Below are 23,104 nucleotides of genomic sequence, written 5' to 3' on the forward strand. Positions count from 1 at the left end.
AGGTTTCCAGTAAGGGTGGTGGGAAAAGGGAAAGTTCAGAAACTGCTGAGGAAGGAATGGTGAACCTAAAATTTTGAATTAAGTCAATAAAAAAACCTGAACTCTTTAAGTATTTTGTAGCTTTCTGAAATGTGCAAGTGTTCAGTACTCTGGTTTCTTTTTTACACCTTCATTCTCTTTCCTGCTCTCCCCTCAAGTAAATAAAACAATAAAGATAGTCCAGAATCATGAGGCATCTTATCTCTGTCCTCCTAGTGCTGTCCCACAGAATGACCAGAGGTAGTTTTAGATCATGAGCAGACTTCACTACTATAGAGGAAAATTGGCTCAGAATGTTTTCCCAGTGCTTAGGACAGAATTAAGGTTGTTTGAAAAATACAGCTTAACTGCATACTTAACAAACTTTGTTCTGTTTCTAAAAAAAATACAAGGCCTTTGCTTAGCATTTCCAAGCTGTTTAACATTTTTTATGGGCAAAGTCATTTTATAAGGGTTTCATGTGTGAAATAACTGGAACATTCTTTTAACAGTTGGTTTGGAGGACTGAAGGGCTAATCGTGTTTCACATTAGTTTAGCAAAAGCTTTTGTGCAAGGAGATTTTTTTAAGGAAGCAGTGCTCCAGTAGATATATGGCTCACATAATAATAAAATTATTTCTGTTTGCTGCCAGGCCAAGATAGCTCTGCCCTTCCACTTATCATAAATGTGGGAAGGGGAGGCCAAAACATCAGTATTTCTTGTTGGCAAAGAATCTGTCTAGGATCAAAAGCATCACTTACAGTGATGGAAACTTAAAGTAGTTACGATATCTCAATACAGCTAGGCTTAAAGTAAAGCTCCTGAATATCCAGAAGGGGCAGGTGGGTCAGAGACAGAATTGTGGGTGTGGAATACTGTCCCCACTTCATGCAGTGTAGCCTTGCTTCCTAAAGCCACTGATCTGTTCCCCATATAAAATAATTTCTTGCTGTTGTGCTGCTTATGTAAAAAGGCCAGTGTGGATGCTACATGGGCTGGCATTTTTAATGTCCTGGTGGGTGGCTGTCTGTTTCCCCATTGGAAGCAACACAGATTGGGAAAGCAAATATGCTGTTTCCACCCAGGAGGGAGCTCAGGACTGCAGGTGTCAAGGTGGGGAAGGAAGGGAGCACAATTGTTCACATCTGCCCTACCAAATTGTGGAATTCCTGCAAATTCCACCTCAGGTTCACCAAAATCTCTCTCTCTTTCCACGAGTTGCTGTAGTGTCAATCTAAATTTACAAACACTTCTTTTTTAAGAGAGTGTTTCATGTAATGGCTGTATATATCTTTTCAGATTAAATACATAATAAAGGCTGCTGATGCTTTTATTTTGCAGGTTGACATCTAATTTTGCACCTATAAAGATAAGAAATGTCAGGCTTCTTTCTGCTCTCTCTGGCTGTGCGTGGAATCATTCCCGTGCTTTTTCTGCTCTGTGAATGGAAGCAGAAAAGGCTGGGCAGAAAGTCTCACCGAGTGTGTTTATAAACTCAGGATGTTTGAAAGGAGTGAGGAGACATGCTGAGTTTCCTTGTTATCATGTGCCAGGAGATAATTTTGAGATCTTTCAGTTAACGAAACCAAACAAAGGTTGGGCCTTTTGTTTCTTATGAAGTCTAATAAGAATCAGCTGATTGCCCCCAGTTTGGGCTGCTGACGTGTGGAAATGTGACTGTACAACTGCATTTGCTGCTTTTTCTTTGTCACTGACAAGCAGGGCCTGGTCTTTGAGGCTGTTGTTTTAAAAGCAAGAAAGGCCGTATTTAACGGTGTCCCGGGTGTGAACTGGAAGGAAGACGCATGTAATACCCATCTGTCGTGCTTCCTTTTGGGTTGGTCTGGACATGATGCCTGAGGGGTAGTGGGGTCTCAACCACAACTTTGACAAAGCCTCCGAAATGTGACCCGTGAAGTGGGATGACGTCTTGACACTGTCTCACTCAGGAATTTAGCAGCCTCAAAGACAAGTTGTATTTACGCAACATCTCATTTAAAAGGCATCTTATTTTTATGATGTCTTGCTGGTGATCACATCTGAATGTGAGGGCATGTTTTTGCTGGGCCCTTCCCTCTGGTTACAAAGCAGAGCATCCCCTTGCTGCCCCCAGTGGAGCGATGTCTCCTAGGTGCAACCCAGGCTACAGAGCCATGCCCTGAAATTGTTACTGGTCGCTGGCTTTTTACTCATCTGCTCTACATTTTACTCCAGCCATGTTGAAACAAAGCCAGTCCTGGTATTTGCACTGGAAAATATTTGCAAATTATATAATTTTGGTGCATGTTTTCCCTCCACCCACTGAAATGAATGAAGCTAGCAAACCTGCTTCACTTTCTCCTCAGCCAGCCTCTTCTTCCCTCTCCCCTTCTCTGTACATCTGCATATCTTTCCCTCCCCCATGTCTAAAGGTACCACTACCCTTCAGGGCACACATTGGGAATATATATTTTTTTCTTCATTACGTTTAAAAGCTACTGCTTTAGCAAAAACAGCTTTTGAGCCGTTGGAACATGCGAACAGCTGTAGCAGTGAGATGAGAAATGGTCCTAATATAGAGAGATTTTGGGGGCTGCGTCGCTGAGTTGGAAATGCCATCCATAGAATATCCCCCTAGTGCTAAAACCCATCGAAATAGATTGGAATGACTTCTTGGATTCTTTATTATTTTTAATGACTTGTTGTGTTATATCCAAAGGAAGTTGGAGAACACTGTTCACTCCTGAACTTAGCCACAAATGCTCTTCTGTGCATTTGGTCCAGCTCTGCATGCAGAAGAGTAGCTGGAAGGGGATGGGGAAGAGAGGGCATCTTTGTAATAGTAAGGGGAGTTGTTTTAAACTGCACATCTTCCAAACAAATAATGCTTTTTTTTTCTTCTTTTATTTCTTTTTTTTTTTTTCCTAGCTCGGGGATTGGATCATATTGCTGAGAACATCCTGTCCTACCTGGATGCCAAATCGCTGTGCGCCGCTGAGCTGGTGTGCAAGGAGTGGTACCGTGTGACGTCGGACGGCATGCTGTGGAAGAAGCTGATCGAGAGGATGGTCAGGACAGACTCGCTCTGGAGGGGGTTGTCGGAGAGGAGAGGATGGTGAGGGAACTGCATCTTCACCTCTTTTGCCCCCATTTAAGACAGTAGGTGCCATGTGTTTCAAACCATGTTTGAAGAGGCGTACGTAGCACCCTGAAACAACATGTTGGTCCCAAACCCCACAAACCTAAACCAAAATTCAGGGGTTGGGGAGTCGGGGCATCATTTGGCTGTGCAGGCAATGTGGGGGCTTGTTCCTCACTTTCCTCATCTGATGATGCTCTTATCCCACTGTGACGAGTAAGATACACAGACTGCGATTTTTACGCCCAGCTGTCATTCGGTTCAAATTAAGAAGCTGTGTACGCCCCGGGGAACACTAAACTAGTCAGCAGTTCAGAGCAGAAGAGCTTTTTTAGGGGTGGCAGTGGGGCAGCATGTGCTATGAATTAGTTCTTTCCTGATAGGTCTGTTTGTTTTCCTCAGCAGATTTTCACTATTAGATATCTGTTTAATTTTCAAACTGGAAGCTGAGGGTAGGTACCACGGAGAATAGGGGACTTTAGAAATGCAGATAGATTAGTTAATAATCAGCTGGAATAGCCTTACTACAATGTGGGTCTCACTCAAGTTTGAAGCTGCTCTGTTAACATTTCATTAGAACTTTCCCTCTCAGGGGTACGTCCTTTAATACATAATTTTCTTTTCCAAGGGTGTCCCTAGGATGTTGGCAGAAAGGAAGCTGGGTATGAATATTTCATAAACAAGATAAAAGTGACAGCTCAGGCATTTTGGTTGCCATTAAAAAGAAAAAGATACAGAGTTGCAAACAAAGACTCCCGTTTCGTGCTTAGTTTTGTTCTACTGTTTGTCTCTGGGAGTAAAGGCAAGTAAATCAGGATTGTGAAATGTCTTTTAAAAATAAACACAATGTTGATCAGCTTCCACTAGTGTAATGTTTGTAAGGAGTGTAAAATAAACACAACCAAGACAGTGTTAACTTTTGCATCCCTTTTAGTGTCTTGCTCTTTTCAGGACTACTATTTTTGCTCTGTGTTGTTGAGGTCAGAGTAAGTCAGAAGAGGACCTTGGGAGGCTATTCAGTCCCTCCTGTGTCCCAAAGGCAGAACGAGCTTTCTTTAAGTCATTCCAGAGATGTTCATCTAACATGTTCTTAAAAACCTCTGATGGAGATCCCCTGTGCCTTGCATGGGCAAGCAATGCCACTGTTTCAGTAATGTCACTGTTTTCCTAATATCTAGATTTTCCTAAAATCTAGGCACAGTCTTCCTAGCTACAGTTCAGCAGATGATATTTAGCCTACACAGACGCAGAGGACAATTTCTCATTTTTGTTTCTCATTTTACTCATTCTTTTATATGGTTGGGAGATTGTTGCTTCCTATATATAGGATGCACTAACCAACCCTCATCCTGTCTTTTCTCGTCCTCTTGTCATTCTTGGTTGTCTCTGTTGAGACTCCCTGCAGTCACTCTGCTCCTTTTTTGGAGGATGGAGCTGCACCCAAGCTGGGTGTCTTCCTTCTGCTCAGGCATCACCAGTGTCTAGTGGTGTGGGAAGGACTGCTTTCCTTGCCTTGTGGAGAACACTGCATTTTATGCTTTCCAGTAGCACATGCGCTTTTTTAAACAGTGATAGAATACTGTTATATAACATTTAATTACCTCTTCTGTGGAAGTTCTGCTCAGCTATTATTCCTCATCTTGCATGCTTATGATATTACTAAGTGGTGAACCTGGCACTTGTCCTTATTGAGTTAGATTCCATTTACTGCTTAGTATTTCTCTGTTTTGTCAGGAACATTATGAGTTTCAGCTTGTCCTCCAAAGTGCCTGTGGCTTCTCCCAACTTTACTGTCATTGGCCATGTAGTAAACATATTCCCTGTTCCATTCCTTGTCATTATTGAAAATGTTTAATAATGACAGATCTAGGACAGACTCTATGCAAGATCCCAGTTGCCTTCCTTTATTTTTGAGTGCACCATTTGTAAACTGTGCATGCCAGCCATTTGTGTGTCCACCCTTGAGCACTTCCACCGAGATCATACTTCTCTGGCTAACGTAAGAGAATGGCCTGTGAGAAGAAACTAAATCTAGTAGACATGATTTGTTCCGGACTGATCAATTTGGCTGTTGTCTGTCAGCTTGTCATCTTCTAGGAATTCATCTAATTGACTGTGTGCTGTAGTATCAGCAGTCTGTGATGTTGAGCTGGACTGTCCACCATTTCCTTGGGTCTGCCTTATCCCCCTTTTTAAAACATAAGAGCTACAATTGTCTTTTTCTTGTTCTCTGGAACTTTATTCATTCTCCACATCTTGGAGATAATAGCTGATAGTTCTCAAGTTGTTCCCTCCATATTGCAGAAATAATATTAATACCCATTACTAGCCATAGAGACTGACATTAAAAACAAAAAAGGGGTTGCAAAAATCCTTCTTCTTATCTCAGAAAGGACAGTCGCACCATGTTACTGGACCTCTTTCTCAGGTTTTTCTCACTCCTCTAGAGCAAGTTGTGCCACATCTTTCAGACTGCCCTCTGATTAGCTCTAGAAGATACAGCTGAGGCATGGCAGGGTGGTAGAGGACCAGTGTTACTTGCTTAGACCTCCTCACTTTGCATGTGGACTTGCTAATTTCAGCATTTGCAGCTTCTGGTTTACAACAGAAACACCCAGTTCTGCAGCACCTCGCTGACATCTCATCAGGGAGCAGTAAGGGTTACACAGATTTAGAGAAAAATTAAACAGAAGCCCAAAATCTGGGTACTATTAAGCCCATCTGAATGCTTGATTGAGTTGGCCGGTCATCAAAAACTGCCAACAATAGTTCGTTTTGTCACAGAGCCTTAGCGCAGCGGTCACTGGGATGCCATGGAAATTCTAAACAGTGCCTTAGCTGACCTCTAAACAACTGGCTCTACATGCAACAAGACATAGCTTATAGGTAACACCAAGACCTTGTAATAGTAAAGTTGGAAACAATTGACAGGTTTTCAGGCAAATAGGCTTATATACAAATTGTCCTAGACCTGCGCCAAGCCTTCCAGGGTGTGCTGTAAGTTATTATGCACATCTCCAAAGCATTTTTGGTCTCCCAGGGCCAATAATTTTAATTTTCTTGCATGAATTTCCTGACTGGGTCATGTAAGGATCCATCTTGTTGGTGGTTTGCCTGCATCTAAGTGTCCCTTCCTCACATATATTTGTCCCCGAATGAGGGGCTGCTGATGGTTCCCTTGTCCAAAGTAGAAAGCAGCTTTCTCTCAAATTGAAGGTAGTTTATTTAAAGAATTGTCAAAAATTATTTTCTTTAGCATTTGTTGTTTTGTTCTCTCAGTCCTATAGTGTACCTACCCACTTACAACCTAAGAGTTTCTGTTCACTGTTGTGATTTCCCTAGTACAGATTTTGCCCAAAGTCTAGCAGGGCAGCTAAAGTACAGCCTCTCAAATGAGTTTCAAGGTATACTGTATGGAAAGGACAAGAAAGAAATGCACAAGGAAGTATTGAGCAATTAATTATGCCATAATGGAGCAAGAGAGGGGGAAGCGGAGAGCTGGCCCAGTGTAAACTCGGTGCCTCTGATGCCAGGATTACACTCGGAGGCATTTGTGCCTCTCTCCATTTTGTGAGGCATGTTGCCAGGCAGAACAGCAGTTAGTACGCCCATGGTGGGGTTTACTAGCTTCCACACCGTGTTTGGTGGCTTCTTAACTTCAGGATGAGGAATTAAAGTTTTTTACACAGCAGGTAGTGATTGCCGTTTATGGATTTTTTTTGTAGCAAAAATCTAGCTTGGGATATGAGTATTCCAAATCAGTGTTGAAATGAGGAAGGCACCACAGATGAAGTGTTGCTTACCAAAACGCAGCAGTAGCAGTAAAATGTCCATGTACCAAAACTGATGCTGTTCCTGCTACTGCAGATCAAAGCCGGCCTTGAGTGCATCGTGAATTTGAGGGTTCCTTGGCTTCTCTTCATTTTCTTTGTATGCTTTGTTTTAAAGGTGACCTCTGATGTGGCTGTGTGTATAGTGGGTATGAGCCATTCTCACCTCCTATTGAGTTGAAGGGACTCATGTCCAAAACAGATAGCACATTTTCCTTGCCTGAGTGAGTAGGAACTGCTTTTCCATGAACTTTTCAGTGTCTAAATGCAACACAAACATGTTGCAGGGCAAACAAACAAGGAACCACCCTGTCTTGCTGAGTAAATGAAGTTCGAATATGAACGTTTGTGTGCTTTTCAACAGTGGTTACCCATGTGTAAAATGCCAGGAAGACCTTCCTCCAAAATGCTGAAACATGCTTTCTGTTCCATGGGAGTGTTCTTTGTCTTCCAGGGGACAATACCTATTTAAAAATAAACCCCCTGATGGCTCTGCTCCACCCAACTCCTTCTACAGAGCACTTTACCCCAAAATTATACAGGACATAGAGGTAAGGAATAGCTTCCAGGTGTGGTGTGGTTTTTTTTTTTTGTTTTGTTTTGTATTTTTTACAGCCTCCCTGATTTTCTCACAGTGCTCAAATTCTAGGAATATTTCATGCTGATGAAATAAGTATTTAATTAAATATGATGTGTCTATGTTTGTCCGGGGGTTGAAGATCTGGGCTACTTATAAATTCCCAGGCCTTCATCACTCCCTTAAACAGAGGGTGATTTGTATTGTTCAGTGAGCTGTTTACAGGTGGAGTCTGTATGGCTTGCACATCAGATGTCAGGGCAACACAGTACCATCTTGTCTTTCTCTGTTAACAATACTGTGCTCCATCCAGCTCAGATGAGATCTCATAAGGTGATATGGGGAAATATCAAGAACTGAGCCAGGGAGAAAGTGCAATCCTAAGACCCAGGGAACCAGGAAGCAACCGGGCATTGTTGCCTTGTATTTAGTGGTGGGTAAATGCCAAATGCCATGTTCTGACAGTTTCCTAGTGGCAAAAGAGGTGCTCAGGTACTTTGTAGCAGGTTTGCACAAGCCCTTAGCTAGAGCTCAGCTGAGACTTTGTCTGCAATTGTTTAGTTGTTAAATTACAGAGTTAAAAGTTGGAGACAGAAAATTACTTTAGGTCACTTCTCCCTCATCATTCCATACAGCACAGATGAGTTTAGCCATGATATGTATTCCAGGCCTCTTCGCCTGTTTAATTGGTTTTATCACATGTTGCTTCTTCTGGAAAACTGTTAAGTCGTTATATGGGCTTGATTGCAGGAATAAATGTAAATAAAAATATCTGATGTCTTCTCAAACAAAAATAAAGAAGAGAGAGTCCTGTGTTCTATATTTACTTCTCTTTTGTCTCCTGTCTCTCCTCAAGACAATAGAGTCAAACTGGCGGTGTGGAAGGCACAGTTTACAGAGAATCCACTGCCGAAGTGAGACGAGCAAAGGGGTTTATTGTTTACAGTATGATGATCAGAAGATAGTAAGTGGCCTACGAGACAATACTATCAAGGTGAGAACTCTCCAGAATGGCATGCCAATGGCACTTAACCAATCTGTTTTTAGTAACTTAGCCTTCTCCTTCACCCACCTCATACCTGAGCAGCTTGTATGCGTCTTACATTAGCCTAGAGACCCTCTTTTCTTCTTGAACTGAATTTGCTGGCAGAGTTTTTGACCATTAGTAATTACAGACGATGTAACTACTGTGTCCTGTACCTTGACAAGAAGGTAAGACCAGTGTTCATAGTAAACCCAGTAATATCAAAGATGTTAATGTGCTGTACCAAACAGCCCATACGTGACTACAAAAATCAGCCCATGCCACTAAAGGTGTTCTCTCTGCAATATGGATGTCTGTGTTGTAGAAGAAACAGACCAGTCAAAGCAGGAAGTGCTTGAGGTATGATGAAAAGCTTACTTAGCTGTCTGTTTTCTAATGTTTGCTCTCCTAGATCTGGGATAAGAATACATTGGAATGCAAGCGAATTCTCACCGGACACACGGGTTCTGTCCTGTGCCTCCAGTACGATGAGCGGGTGATCATCACTGGATCTTCGGACTCAACTGTCAGGTGTGTGCTTGTGATTTGGAGCTTTCCATTTGCCTCAAAGAGCTCAGCCTTGCAAACTGCTGAAATTATCTTTTCTTAAACGTGTGCTGTTCAATTAGTTCCATGAAGTAGTTCAGCACATTTGTTTAGGATTGTACTGTCCTTGTTTATCAGATGTCCATGCAAGTGGCTGTCAAGGAGAAATGAGAACCTAAGCAAAGGTCAGTCAATGTTAAGATGATTTAGGAAGACCATTTGACATTTCACCAAGGTTTTGCATGTTCGGGCACTTACTGAGAATGTTCTTAAATTCTCCATGAGAATAACTTTTTAAAAGTTGGTTGAAGTTCTCAAAGCAAGTTTGAAAGTTCAGTCATTCGTTGTCCCTTAATTTTAACAAATGAAGTGTGACTAGATCTCCTGTGAGTTTTAATTAAATTTCAGCATGATGATTTTTCCCACTCAGTCTTTCTAACCTTGTTTTCCCTCCAGTCTCCATTAAAAGGCAGAACACCTCAAGTCAGCACATGTGGTGCACATTTTCACTATGCAGATGTACAGTCCACTAGACATATTACAGGTTCCCAGAGAGTTTAAAACCTGCAGTGTAAATACAGGCACATTTGAATTAGTGAGTTGCAATATGAACTTGGACATGAAGGAGGTGTCTGTCTTCTCCATGCTGTTACATATTCCTCTTTTTGTCAGAGTACCCACGATGCCCATGCAGTGAAGTTACAGATGACAAAAAGTTGTGCCAGTGGCCCTTTCTGAAGCTACTACCATGTGTTCCTATGGCTGCAGGCTGCTCATGGTTATCACCAGGCTTGCATGTAAACTACTGCTGTTAAGCTAGTGACCATTAAATTTAGTTCCTTACATGTGATGTATGCAGTTTTGTGGTGCTGCTGGATTTTGGGATCCTACCATTAGCAGGAATTCAGACTTTCAGTGTGGGAGCTGCACTATGCTAAACACAGGTTGCAAAAGGAGATACTTATTTCTGTAACAAGCACTATCACTTTACATCTCAGGCCAGGCAGGCCAAATTGCAGACTGGCTACTTGCCCAGAAGTACTTTGTTTCCCACTGTATCTATAAATGTTTGTGCAGACCCCAGAGGCACATAGGATGCATCACTTTTATCCTTGGGTCTCCTCAGGAAGAGGGGCTTCATCCAATAGGCAGTACAGATGGACTCTTAATGCTTCCAAGATCTCAGGGATGCACTTGTCCAGAGAAGTCAGTAGGTCGCCAGCTCCTGTTCAGTTTGGCAACCCTGTCTGCAAACTGCTTGTATGCTAATGGCTCAGGTCTTTAGTTTGTGGTCTTTTTAACTTTGCATTTTGTAATTGGAAGTGTACTTTTCTTTCTCATTTATAATGCAGAAGTTGATGCGCTTCAGGTTCCATGCAATAGAAAATAAGACATTAGAAGTCTTTCTCACATCTTGCTTTTTCTCAGTGTATTGGCAGAGGAAAGTTTCAGCTTCTGCAGTGTCTGATAAGCCTGTTGATGCAGCCATTTTCTGCTCTCACATAGTATATCTGGGATACAGGTGTGCCAGTGCCAAAAGAAATCTCCTTATAGAGGGCAAAAGAGGTTTGCAAACAGAACAGCCCAAAAGGAACAATTTTTAAGGCTTAAAATCTCCATTTCAAGTCCTAGAAGTTCTGTAGGAAGCCTTTGTCTGACTTTCATCTTAAATTATCTTTCAGCTGAAGCAGTTGGTTCCAATAATGTTAAATCAACATAAATGCTCTGTCTTAATTTGGGTGTTCAGCACATTCCTAGAATGTAGTTGTGTACCAGGTACATTGCAGAGTACATGCAATCTGTTGTGCAACTTGTGGCAATTACTTATATTTGTTTGAAAAGCATAATCTTATCTTCTGCTTCTGCATAAATTATCCTTTGAGTTGATAGTCCTGTGAGAGAAGTAAAAAATTAAACCTGTCTCTGAACTTCCTTCTTCACAGGTTGTGTTTAAGTACTCAGTGACTGGAAATGGAGTGTGGTAGGCTGACGTTACCAGGAAACATCAGTCCCTAGGGCTGTCAATCTCATACTTTTCCTCAGCACTAAATTCTCTTAATTAAAGAATGCTTTTTTTTTCTGGCTGGGTTGTTTTTATGGTGTTAACTGCATTGCAGGGTTTTTGGCTGCTGGACTGTCTCAACATATGCAAAATCAACAGGTTTATATAATATATCTTTTAATGAAATATTTAATAGATTTAGCTGTAACTTGTGCTGTTTGCTTCTCTAATATTGCTAGTGAGTTAATTACCTCTCCCCATCCCTTTCTCTCTCTCTGCAGAAAATCTACTGTGCAGTTTTTTAACTCTCTCCTCTCTGGTTTGAAATTTGAAACTGCAGGGTGTGGGACGTGAATGCGGGCGAGATGCTGAATACACTGATTCACCACTGTGAAGCAGTATTGCACCTCCGCTTCAATAACGGCATGATGGTGACATGTTCCAAAGACCGATCCATTGCTGTGTGGGACATGGCCTCACCAACAGACATCACCCTGAGGAGAGTGCTAGTAGGGCACCGAGCTGCTGTCAACGTAGTGGACTTCGATGACAAATACATCGTATCAGCATCAGGTGACAGAACTATCAAGGTGAGGTATTTCAGAGGCTTTTTATTTGCAGCACTGGGTATTTAACAAGCAAGAACAGTGACCAGACAGGGAAGATGGTCTTTAGCTGTTATTGCACAGATTTTCCTTAAGGAGCAGTATTCTTCCTGCTGCTCACTTCCACTAGTCCCTCTTCCGTTGAGCTTGCAGAACTTGTTTACAGAGCTGTATGGCAAATCAGATCCAAGTGCGGATGTAGTTGAAAAAGGACTATTTTCCCTGTGTGCTTTTTCAACTTGACTGGTTCCATAATCTGTTTCAGCATTGGTCACACAAAGAGTTGTCAGAGAGGGCAGCATGGGGGCCAAAGCAAAGGTGAGTGCATAGGAGTCGCTTTAGTCTTACTGCCGTGATCCCAATCTGCAGCATTAAAACTGTGTTCCTCTCTAGACTAAATCATAGCCTGCAAGTGCTGAAGTCTGATTTTGGAAGCTAATTCTAATACAGTATGGCAAAAACCTGTGTACAGTGACCCAAGCTGCTAACAGTTGCAGGCTATAGTCACAAGTCATTGGAGGGGTAATTTTCCCAGTCTTAATGGTCATGTCTCCAATTAAGAACATCCTCAATGCACCTGTATGTCATACAGATACCAGCTTTTGTTAGTCTCTCAATAATTTTGCCTGTGTGGTTCCCCCCCCTTCCTGTCACAGGTATGGAACACTAGTACCTGCGAATTTGTGCGCACCTTAAATGGCCACAAACGAGGCATTGCATGTCTGCAGTACAGAGACAGGCTGGTAGTGAGCGGCTCTTCAGATAATACTATCAGGTGAGAGACACGGTCCCCACTGCAGATTCCTTTGCAAGCACGTTCTCTGATTCCCTGGGATGTGCGGAGGTTAGGCAACCGAAGTGCTCTGTACCCTTGTCTTCCTTGAAATATGCTTCCTTTGGTATAGAACATTGGGAACTACTGAAAAGAGATATTAGAAGTCTGGTTTACTGTGTTGTCTTTCATCCTCTATGTCTCCAGAGTCCCATACTAATCAACAAGTTGCATTGCTCTGACAATTCTGGTGTATGAAAGAGCTGGCAAGTACCACTTTCTGTGATGTCCTCTTGTGATATTTTAATTGGGCTATGTGTCTAGTTAAAGGGGTCAGATTTGCTGTAAGAGGCATTTAATCCTCTGCAGAAATCCTCCTGGGCTCTGGCCAAACTCTTCTTGTGGTACTTGGCACTGGGTTAAGTTTGGAACAGCTGGTTTAGAGCATGAAGTTCAGTTTGCTGCCTTTTGCACTTCTCCAGCTGCCTTTGTTGCAATCTGAGATTTAACTCCTTCTGGTATTGTGAGCCAGGATTTCTCCCTACATCCTGCAGCTGCTGGCAGAGGGATGTCCCACTAATCTCTGGGTGTACTGAGCAAGCTTGAATAGTAGTGTAAGTCATGTAGGTGTATGGCTCTGTCATGCAAACAGAAGGAAGGGAAGTCTCCCTTTTGTCTTCACCATGGCTTTAAAGAACTGTGTGCCTTCTGATAAAATTTTAAAGCTGGACAAGACTAAGCAGAAAGCTTTCACTTTCCGTGTCAGAAATTATTTCCCCTCAGTGAGTATGATTCATGCTGAAGTTTGCCTGTGGAGTTTGCTTGCAGTACGCCGCCTCACCCTGCTTTGCATTCTGGAAAATGGTGGTTCTTTGGTTGTTATTACCAGATTGTTGTACCATATTTTAATATGTGGCTGTTTGAGAGCATGACTCTCTGGGACTGCTCACAGAGCTGGGACTTCTGTCTGTTAATCAGGGGAATCAGTATTAATAGGCTTTGTGTAAGAACAGCACCATGTATGTAGTAGGAACTCCTGCACTTCAAATAGAAAAAATAACACTGCAACCATACTGTGAAACTTGGTCTCAGAATTAGAGTAAGAAATAGTTAAATGCTACACCAGTTAGGGAAGGATCTAAAATATGACTTGTAATACTAACAAAAATAAATGTCAATGTCATGATAACACTACAGAGGAGTATGATTACTTTTATGCTTACATTGGACAAAATCCCTAGCTGACAGATAAACTGTGCTAGAATTCCAGGAATGTTGGCAGTGAATCCTAATGGAAGTCCAGTCTGGCAACTGTGTGGGCAAGGTGCAAGGCTTACCTGTTCACATAGTTTTCTCTCAGCCATTAGCAGAAGGCACATGTCAGTGGAAGGGTGATTAAGAAAAGACAGGTTACTAAGGCCTCTCTGTGGGTGGCTTGATGTTTTGTGTGTTTGATTTTAATCCATTGTAAAATAACAGATGTTTTGTGTTGGCCTTTAGTTGGGGTGGCCTCCTGACAGGGAATTTGAAGTTTTCCAAAAACACATTGGATTGCAAAAACACTTTCTACTGCAACAATGCAACTTTGTTTCTCACAGTTCTCAAGCCAAAAAGTAGTTTTCTTACAGTTCGGTCATTTGACTATTTAAAGAAGTAAACATTTGAGGAGGTTATCAAGTCTGGGAGGTGCCCTTGGTACCAATTCTAGATGTATGTGAAGGCCCGTTCCCCACGTGGCTAAGGGCTGTGATCATCTTTTCTAATCACAGTCAAATTCAGGTAAAAATCAAACCGGGACCTGATAGTACAGGCCTGAATTAGTGTGATGCAGCTTCCCAGAGCTGCTGGCAATCTCGGGATTGATGGCAAGGAATGGAAACACATGGCATAAAAGTTCCTGGCACAAGATTGCTCTTTAAACCTTTCTGCGCCAGTTCATTTCTGGCATTGTCCATCCATTTTGCAATTCCTGGGAGACTTAATGCTTTCTGACCAGCCAGAGTGCCTTTGGCTGACCTTTGCCGTGGATTTGCTTGCTCTGACCTTGTCTGGTGTGCTGGTGCTAGTGTCAGAAGTACTGGGATCTTCACAGATTCCTGAAAGGTTAACTTCATAGCCTAAAGAATCATCTTCTGCTCCTCTGTGGCTTCAAATGTGTGCACAGAGTGACCCTTTCCCAGTACAGCAAACAAAAAGGTCTGTTCATTCCTTGGTTGGCCAAAGTGAGGGCAGCTTGTTGCGGCAGGACAGATGAAATGATTATCCACCATCCTTGCGCACATGTCCACTGGATTATTCCCTGGGGGATCCCAGGTGTGAAATGCGTGGGGACAGTTTATCTCTCTGTCTCTTGAGGAAAACTCACCTGACCCCTTACTGTGTTTCTTTGGGTTATGTCACCCAGAGAAATCCAATGAACCATGAACCTCACTCCTATGAAGTCCCTGTCAGCCTGAACTCTCACCGAATGAGCGTTCAGGAGCACGTGTGACTGCTTTCTTTCAGCTGTGTGTCAGATGCTGCTACTGAAAGATTGCTGTTTGGCATGAACAGAGCACATCTCACTTAGAGGGAACACCTGTAGACAATACGTGTCAAGAATATCAGTTCTTGTAGGCAAAAAGTCTTTCTTTTTTTACCCATGATAATTAGGATTCATGTCAAAAAGCTGGCAAAAGTATGGAAAGCAAACAGCCTTATTTCTTATAACTGTTTCAAGCATTTCTGCCGTATTTTTCAATGTAGTATCTAAGTGTAAAAATTAATGTATTTTAATTTATTCTCCATGCTAAACATCCTTTACAAAGCCCCAAACTGAGATTTTTACAGTTGAAAGGATACGACATTGCTCAGACTGTTACTGGAATTGTCCTGGTTTTGGTGCAGGAAGTTTTTTAAAAAGATTGGGTTAATGGAAACAGGTAGCAGTGAGCCACGGAAATTATTGGTATAAGAAGAAGAAAACACATTACAAAATTATAAACACACTGCCCATTTTAGCTTATGTGTAAGGTGTCTTAATTACAGAGTAGGTATGCCTTCAGTGAGAGAAAATGACAAATAAAAAGGGCTTGTTAATTCTTGTGCCTTTTATCACTGTATTGATGTCTTAATTTGTCTGACATCAGCCTCCAAATCAGAAATAGGTGTATAGGGGTACAGAAAGGGGCACGTGCCCTGTGAAGGTGATTTTACCCATTGGAACAAGCTGCCAAAGGACTGGTGAGTCTCCTTCTCTTAACGTCTTCAAATCAAGGCTGGATACTTTTATGGAAAACTAACTTCAGTAAAATAAAGTTATGAGGCTCCCTAAAAGATAAGTGGGAGATAGCCTGTGTGTGTCTTGTGTTACTAGGGGAGTAGGTGGTAGACATGACTGGTCTTAAGATGTTCGGATCTCTGAATCATTTCCTATGTGATACTGTAACATACCAGGGTCATGTTGAAAAACACACATCAGATTCACTGCAGGAAAAGGAGTGAATATAGGTTGTTTCTTCTTTGTTGTTTTATCATAAATTATATAAATAATGCCAAGTTTCCGTTAACGAAAAGCAAAGACCAAACGTTTCCTTGTCATAATCAGATATTAGATATTTCTTTGTAATAATCAGATATACTTCCTAATCTTTTCCAGGCTATGGGATATCGAGTGTGGGGCATGTTTACGAGTACTGGAAGGCCACGAAGAGCTGGTGAGATGCATACGCTTTGATAACAAGAGGATAGTCAGCGGGGCATACGATGGGTGAGGCTGTCAGTGCCGTTAATACATTCCATCCTCCTCCTTCTCTGTGTTTCACATCCCACTTTGCTGGATCTTCCTTATGAAAATTAGACTCTGTCTGTCACACCAGGAGGTTCTTTTCGTGGCCAGTAAATCAGGATGATGCCACAAAGTACACCTGTTTTTTTTTGTTGTTGGATTTTTTTTCTTGCTTTTTAAATAAGTCAGTGTTATTTCATGTGTGTGGTTCATTTATTTAACTTGTAAGAATATCTGGCAGACTAGACGTGTAACATCTTCTAGCTGAACCATTGGTAAGGACAATTTTTACCATCTGTGGTTGTCTTCTGGCCCATTTGCCATTAGGGACTAGTGTCTGCACTAACCCTCCCACATGTTTCTTTTCGTTATTATTACCTGACTTTTATATGTTTTACTTTGTTGACAACATATTCTTTTCTCCCGTTAAGCTCTGTGAGCTTTACAAAGGGGAAGTGCAAGAACCATGTCTCAAGAGCAGTATTTCTGTAGTTTTCCATGGACAGCTGTATCAGCTAAGCTGTGCTAACAGTTCTTTTTTTTTTTTTTGTCTGTGAGCACTTGATCTTTTCTTTTTGACAGAGCCATGGTGTTTTTCTATTTATTCACTACTAGGAAAATTAAGGTATGGGATCTTGTGGCTGCTTTGGACCCCCGTGCTCCAGCAGGGACCCTCTGCTTGCGAACCCTTGTGGTAAGAGCTTTTGGTAGGGGTGGTGGAGGGAGCAGAAAAGTGTTCTTGCTTAGGGCTGTCTTGAACCATGAAAATTTAAGTCAGTTTAGCACCAATCTGCAGGTTCTAAGAATCATTTCCAGGGGTCTGGCTTCTTTGGGTGTCCAACCCTTACTTTTAATCTTGCAGGCTGTAACGGATTAAAAATTAACACCCGTGGAGGTTTCATTCACTTTTCAAGAGTTTTGTTCTGTGATTTGAAGTTAATAACTAAATCATTTTTGAGACTAGTCTTTACTTTAGCCTGTATGTACCTCATGATAGACACAGACACAGATTTCTAGGTTGGAAGAGACCTCAAGATCATCGAGTCCAACCTCCGACCTAACACTAAGCACTCCACTAAACCATATCGCTAAGCTCTACATCTGAACGTCTTTTAAAGACCTCCAGGGATGGTGACTCCACCACCTCCCTGGGCAGCCCGTTCCAATGCTTAATAACCCTTTCGGTGAAGAAGTACTTCCTAACATCCAACCTAAAACTCCCCTGTCGCAACTTTTGCCCATTCCCCCTCGTCCTGTCACCAGGCACGTGGGAGAACAGACCAACCCCTACCTCACTACAGCCTCCTTTAAGGTAACTGTAGAGAGCGATAAGGTCGCCCCTGAGCCTCCTCTTCTCCAGGCTGAACAAGCCCAGCTCCCTCAGCCGCTCCTTGTAAGACTTGTTCTCCAGACCCATCACCAGCTTTGTTGCCCTTCTCTGGACTCGCTCGAGCACGTCCATGTCCTTCCTGTAGCGAGGGGCCCAAAACTGAACACAGTACTCAAGGTGCGGCCTCACCAGAGCTGAGTACAGGGGCACAATCACTTCCCTAGACCTGCTGGCCACACTGCTTCTTATACAGGCCAGGATGCTGTTGGCCTTCTTGGCCACCTGAGCACACTGCTGGCTCATATTCAGCCAACTATCAACCAATACTCCCAGGTCCTTCTCGGCCAGGCAGCTTTCCAGCCACTCATCTCCCAGCCCGTAGCTCTGCTTGGGGTTGTTGCGCCCCAGGTGCAGGACCCAGCACTTGGCCTTGTTGAACTTCATACAGTTGACCTCAGCCCATCGCTCCAGCCTATCCAGATCCTCCTGCAGAGCCTTCCTGCCCTCGAGCAGATCGACACACGCACTTAGCTTGGTGTCATCTGCAAACTTACTGAGGGTGTACTGGACGCCCTCATCCAGATCATCAATAAAGATATTAAAGAGGACCGGCCCCAGTACCGAGCCCTGGGGGACACCACTAGTGACCAGCCTCCAACCAGATTTGACTCCATTCACCACAACTCTCTGGGCCCGGCTATCCAGCCAGTTTCTAACCCAGCGAAGCGTACGCCAGTCCAAGCCCCGAGCAGCCAGTTTCTTGAGGAGAATGTTGTGGGGAACGGTGTCAAAAGCCTTACTGAGGTCAAGGTAAACCACATCCACAGCCCTTCCCTCATCCACCAAGCGCGTCACTTTGTCATAGAAGGAGATCAGGTTCGTCAAGCAGGACCTGCCTTTCATAAACCCATGCTGACTGGGCCTGATCGCCTGCTTGCCCTGCAAGTGCCGCGTGATGACCCTCAAGATAATCTGCTCCATGAGCTTTCCTGGCACTGAGGTCAAACTGACAGGCCTATAGTTCCCCGGGTCTGCCCTCCGGCCCTTCTTATAGATGGGCGTCACATTGGCTAGCCGCCAGTCAACTGGGACCTCCCCCGATAGCCAGGACTGCCGATAAATGATGGAAAGCGGCTCGGCCAGCTCCTCCGCCAGTTCTTTCAGTACCCTCGGGTGCATCCCATCCGGCCCCATCGACTTGCGCACATCCAAGCTCCTTAGCAGGTCGCCAACCATTTCCTCATGAATAGCGAAGGCCACATCCTGCTCCCCATCCCCTTCCACCAGCTCAGGGCACTGGGTATCCAGAGAACAACCGGTATTGCCGCTAAAGACTGAGGCAAAGGCGGCATTAAGCACCTCAGCCTTTTCCTCATCCTTAGTAACTAGGTTTCCCCTCGCATCCAGTAAAGGATGGAGATTCTCCTTAGTCCTCCGTTTCGCGTTGATATATTTGTAAAAGGATTTTTGTTGTCAAACAAAAGATTGAAAAAAAAAAGGATGTAGCAGTACATGTTGTTGTGAGTTGTTGACAGGAAATTTCTTAAAGAAAAGTAGTACATTCCAAATTGGAGGAGAAAAAATAGTAACAAAAGCAACCTTTTCATTGCTTTTAACTGTCTTTTGGGTGTTTAAGGAAACAAAGGCTAAGGACTAGAACAGACAGTGAAATTGCTTCATCCTTAAACAGTGACTACTACTTTAATGCTCTCCAGTGATATTTAGTGCAGGTCTGATGACGGTGTGGTAAAAATGTCATTGTGTGAGTGTTAACAACGGGCGCAGTCATGCTTAACAGTGCCTTTGCACTGCTCTTGAAATAATGTGGGAAGGCTTTGACAAAAATGCCCGCACATCCAAGGCCATGGGGTGGTTCCTATAAGCATTCCTCCATCATGTTCACCCCAGAAAACATGTACTGCTGCTGTTCTGATAGACTTGCCCTGGGGTTAAAGGAATATCTCAGTCCAGTACGGTATTCACTTTGAGAAAAAAAAAAAAAAGTACTGAATTATTATTTTCTTTTAGAAAAGAAATTTTGGGATGATGTTGGATACATTAGACCTTTTTGTGCAGTGGCCTGTGACCATTGTTTGTGCTCTAAACCAAGATCATACTGAGGGTGTCTGATCCTCTAAAGGTGTGGTTACCTCTCATCAGCTGGGCTGCTCTCGCTGACCTTCTGCACAGGCATCTACCACCTGAACTGCTACTGTTGCTGTAGATTTTAATAGATTTTGTAGATTTTTTTGGTATTTTACTTCACACCTTGCACAGGCTGTGTGGGTTACTGTGACTCAGCTGACAGGCGGTCGATCATTAAGCCACACTAACTCTTCCAGTCATATTTGGACCGACAGCTGCAGAGTAGGAGTCTGTGAGAGCCTTGGATGCCTGCAGGTACTACATTGAAAAACCTTCTTGGTGGCCAGGTAGAACGGCAAATAATTTCTTGGCCGAAATCCAGAAAACCCCTTTGTCTTCAGCCATCCAGTTGCAAAGTATGGAACAACTCCGTGCCCATGAACACTTTTATCCCAAGAGTCTAAGACTTCAGCTTGATATCGGTAGTGTTCTTGCTCCAGCCTGAGACAAATGTGTGCCTAGTAACCTGTAGACTTAATTTAACTGGTGTGATTTCCTCCGCGTTTTCCAGCAGTGGACAGCCAAAGTGCCCCAACTAATTATATTATAAATCAGAAGCGGTGGGATGGAAACACTGTAGGAATCTCAACACATGGATCCTCATAAATCCCTGTTTGATAGCGATGGAGGGGGCCAGAAGAGGAGGGGCAGAGGAGGCTGTTGTAGTGCTTTTAGGGCTTTTCATGTTTATGACAACAGGGCGTCCTTATACCCGCTTACCCATGTTTTTTTTTTTCCTCTCTTCCCTTGGCCTCCAAAATTAAACCTGGCTGCACAATGAACATCGTGAGTCTCCTGCTGCTCATGTTCAATTTTCAAACAGTAGGAGGAAAGTGCACAGATAACAAATGCTCGCTGCATGCCAGGTCCCTTCCGTTAGCTGGAACAGCGGCCGCCTGAGTTTGACAGAAGCTTTCCAAGCGCAGAATAAGTGCAGCTTTCCTCATGAGCTAAAAAGTCCAGGTCCTTTTCAAAGCAGTTTTTAGAAGTACCTCTCTCTAGGTGTCCTTGAGAACGGTCCCTCAGTGGATCTGACAGTTGTAGTGATACTTTTAGCAAGAACTTCTTTGCTGATATAATATAGAGTCAAGTCTGGAAGCACATTTCTCTTTGAAATAGGTGGGAAGACAGAAAGTGGTTTTAAGACAAATTGGGGTTACTGTTATGTGGTTAAAAGACCAGGAAGGCCTGAATAGCTGGAGTTTTTTTTTTTAATGTCATAGAAATGGAATCAGACTTTGGAGTATGTGTTTGTTTTCAGTTAGCTTAGAGATTCAGAGATACCCTTTAAAGCAGCTGTTGTGTTCTCTCTGTGCTTTCCAAACTGAGCTGTATTTTCAGAGTCCTGTGCCATAAGACAGATTTCCCATTTAGTAGCTAGTAATTCTCTTTTGTCTAAATATTTGAAAAAACAATATTTTCAATATTAAAACACTTGTAAGCATTTTTTCCAGACCCCGGGCCTCTTACAACACGTAGACACTCCAGAGAAATACATATTAATAGAAGAGAGAGGGCATGTCCCACCTGCATGGTTTCTGTTCCCTTCCGACTTAGGTGGATGCTCCTGCTCTCTCTTGCAGCAGTAAGCACCAAGAACAAATAGCCAGCACAAAAGGGAAAGCATAGTGGATTTGCTCTGCGATATTCAGGATCTTGCCGTTACCTCCTGTTAATTACAGGCTGAACTCTTGCCAAATCGTCATGCCATTTCCACTCAGCCTCAGAGCAGAATGCAAACTGCCTATAAAGAATGCCCTTTCTGGTTCATATTTTTAGAACTGCTTAAGAGGAATTATTACGGTGTCACTGGACTTTACAACAGGCTCCTTAGTGTCCTCCAGTATTAAGCTCTTCCCTCTTCTGCAGTAGTAATGGTGCCAAGTCTTGTCTGCGAAATTCTTGTCTCTCCCCCTGTAACCTCCTGCATCTGGGAGCGCTGTGATTCCAGGAAAGAATTTTGCCATAAAACAAGGAAGAGACTGCTCCCATCAGCCTCACCAGGCTGCTCCCTGTGGTGGAGAGAGCTTGGTTTGTTCTGCACTGTGCGTTACCAGGACTGAAGGAGTGATAAGTAAATGTAACATAAAATTCCTGTGAGCCAAGAACATGATATGGCAAACTCATTTCACTGAAGATGGTTTAGTTTACACTACGTGATGGGGAGGCACAATGTGTCATATAGAGTTTTCTGACTGAGGAATTAATATAGTGCCAGAATCCCAGCCCAAGTTTTTCTTTCCTGCTCCATCCTAGGTGCCAGCAGGTTTGTGAGTTAACATGCTGTGTCTTCCACTTGCTTTTAGGAGCATTCTGGGAGAGTCTTTCGACTTCAGTTTGACGAGTTCCAGATTGTTAGCAGCTCACACGATGACACCATCCTCATCTGGGATTTTCTGAATGACCCAGCTGCCCAAGCAGAATCCACTCGTTCCCCGTCCAGAACGTACACTTACATCTCAAGATAAATAACACTACACTGTACCTCACACTCGCACAGGTAAAAATAATAGTAATAATGATAATGATAATAATAATAATTAAAGAGGCTCAAAGATGACACTGGGCATAATATGAGCATGCTGCCTGAATGCCTAGCTGAGTCTATCAGTAATTCTCCTCTTGGTTGCACAATAACTGCAGCGACCTGTGAAAGGACAGCAAGGATTCTGATACCTTAGAACAGGGTCTTTATCCTAGGATTTGTGGCATGTGGTGCCTGTGAGTTTTCTGGAAGAACTCCTCCTCTGTCCATCATCATCAATAATTAAATCAGCTATCACTGCTGTCCAGAAGGAAGAAGGGTTTCTGCAGAGCGAGCAGAGCAGCTGCTGCCTAACAAGGGGATGCAGATGGCCTGACCCTGGGCAGTTGTAACCAGGCAGGAGTGTTTCGCCAAGAAGTGTCAGCTTTATTCCCTCCCGCTGAAGTGGTGACCATTCTTCTCGCTCTGCAGCAAGCTGATTCAAGAGAACAGTTTGGCTAAGGGGGGAGATACTGAGGCACAAGACCTGGCAAATTAAATCGAGATGCATCAATATGCAAAATCATTTACTGACAGGGCCAGCCCTCCTCCTTTCTACTACAGCATGGCTGTTAAATTGCTCATGTCAGAGCCTGGCTGATCTGCTCGTCAACTTACCTTTTTGTCTTGGCCAGCACAACGTGGGGAGGAAATTGTGGTTCTTATGTTTGGGTCATTTGCAGAGTGGATTTGATGTCTGTCAGCAGAGTGGGATGGCATGATTGCCCACTTTGGTGGGTACCACTGCTGTTAGTGGCTTTAGAAAAAAGGCAGATGAGCTGACAGGCTTCTGCAAGGGGATGTTCACAATGACATTTTTCCATGAAAATGCTCTGTCCTGGAGCA

The 23,104-nt window shown here is 43.2% G+C and overlaps 1 protein-coding gene across 5 annotated transcripts in view; it reads left to right on the plus strand.

The window, feature by feature from the left end:
* Window positions 1–23,104, plus strand: part of BTRC (beta-transducin repeat containing E3 ubiquitin protein ligase) — a 120,970-nt gene that overhangs the window by 91,105 nt on the left and 6,761 nt on the right. For 4 of the 5 annotated variants that reach the window (XM_050711948.1, XM_035547810.2, XM_050711949.1 and 1 more), the window contains 9 exons: window positions 2,927–3,113; window positions 7,422–7,518; window positions 8,401–8,538; window positions 8,981–9,099; window positions 11,457–11,706; window positions 12,378–12,496; window positions 16,131–16,241; window positions 16,875–16,953; window positions 22,041–22,234. In XM_050711948.1, coding sequence (XP_050567905.1) covers window positions 2,927–3,113; window positions 7,422–7,518; window positions 8,401–8,538; window positions 8,981–9,099; window positions 11,457–11,706; window positions 12,378–12,496; window positions 16,131–16,241; window positions 16,875–16,953; window positions 22,041–22,202 — 1,262 coding nt within the window. In that variant the 3' untranslated portion in view covers window positions 22,203–22,234. The remainder of the gene's footprint in view (window positions 1–2,926; window positions 3,114–7,421; window positions 7,519–8,400; window positions 8,539–8,980; window positions 9,100–11,456; window positions 11,707–12,377; window positions 12,497–16,130; window positions 16,242–16,874; window positions 16,954–22,040; window positions 22,235–23,104) is intronic. The other variant, XR_007708561.1, reaches the window with a different exon arrangement.

This window comes from Cygnus atratus, chromosome 7 (genome assembly GCF_013377495.2).
Source record: "Cygnus atratus isolate AKBS03 ecotype Queensland, Australia chromosome 7, CAtr_DNAZoo_HiC_assembly, whole genome shotgun sequence".
NCBI lineage: Eukaryota > Metazoa > Chordata > Aves > Anseriformes > Anatidae > Cygnus > Cygnus atratus.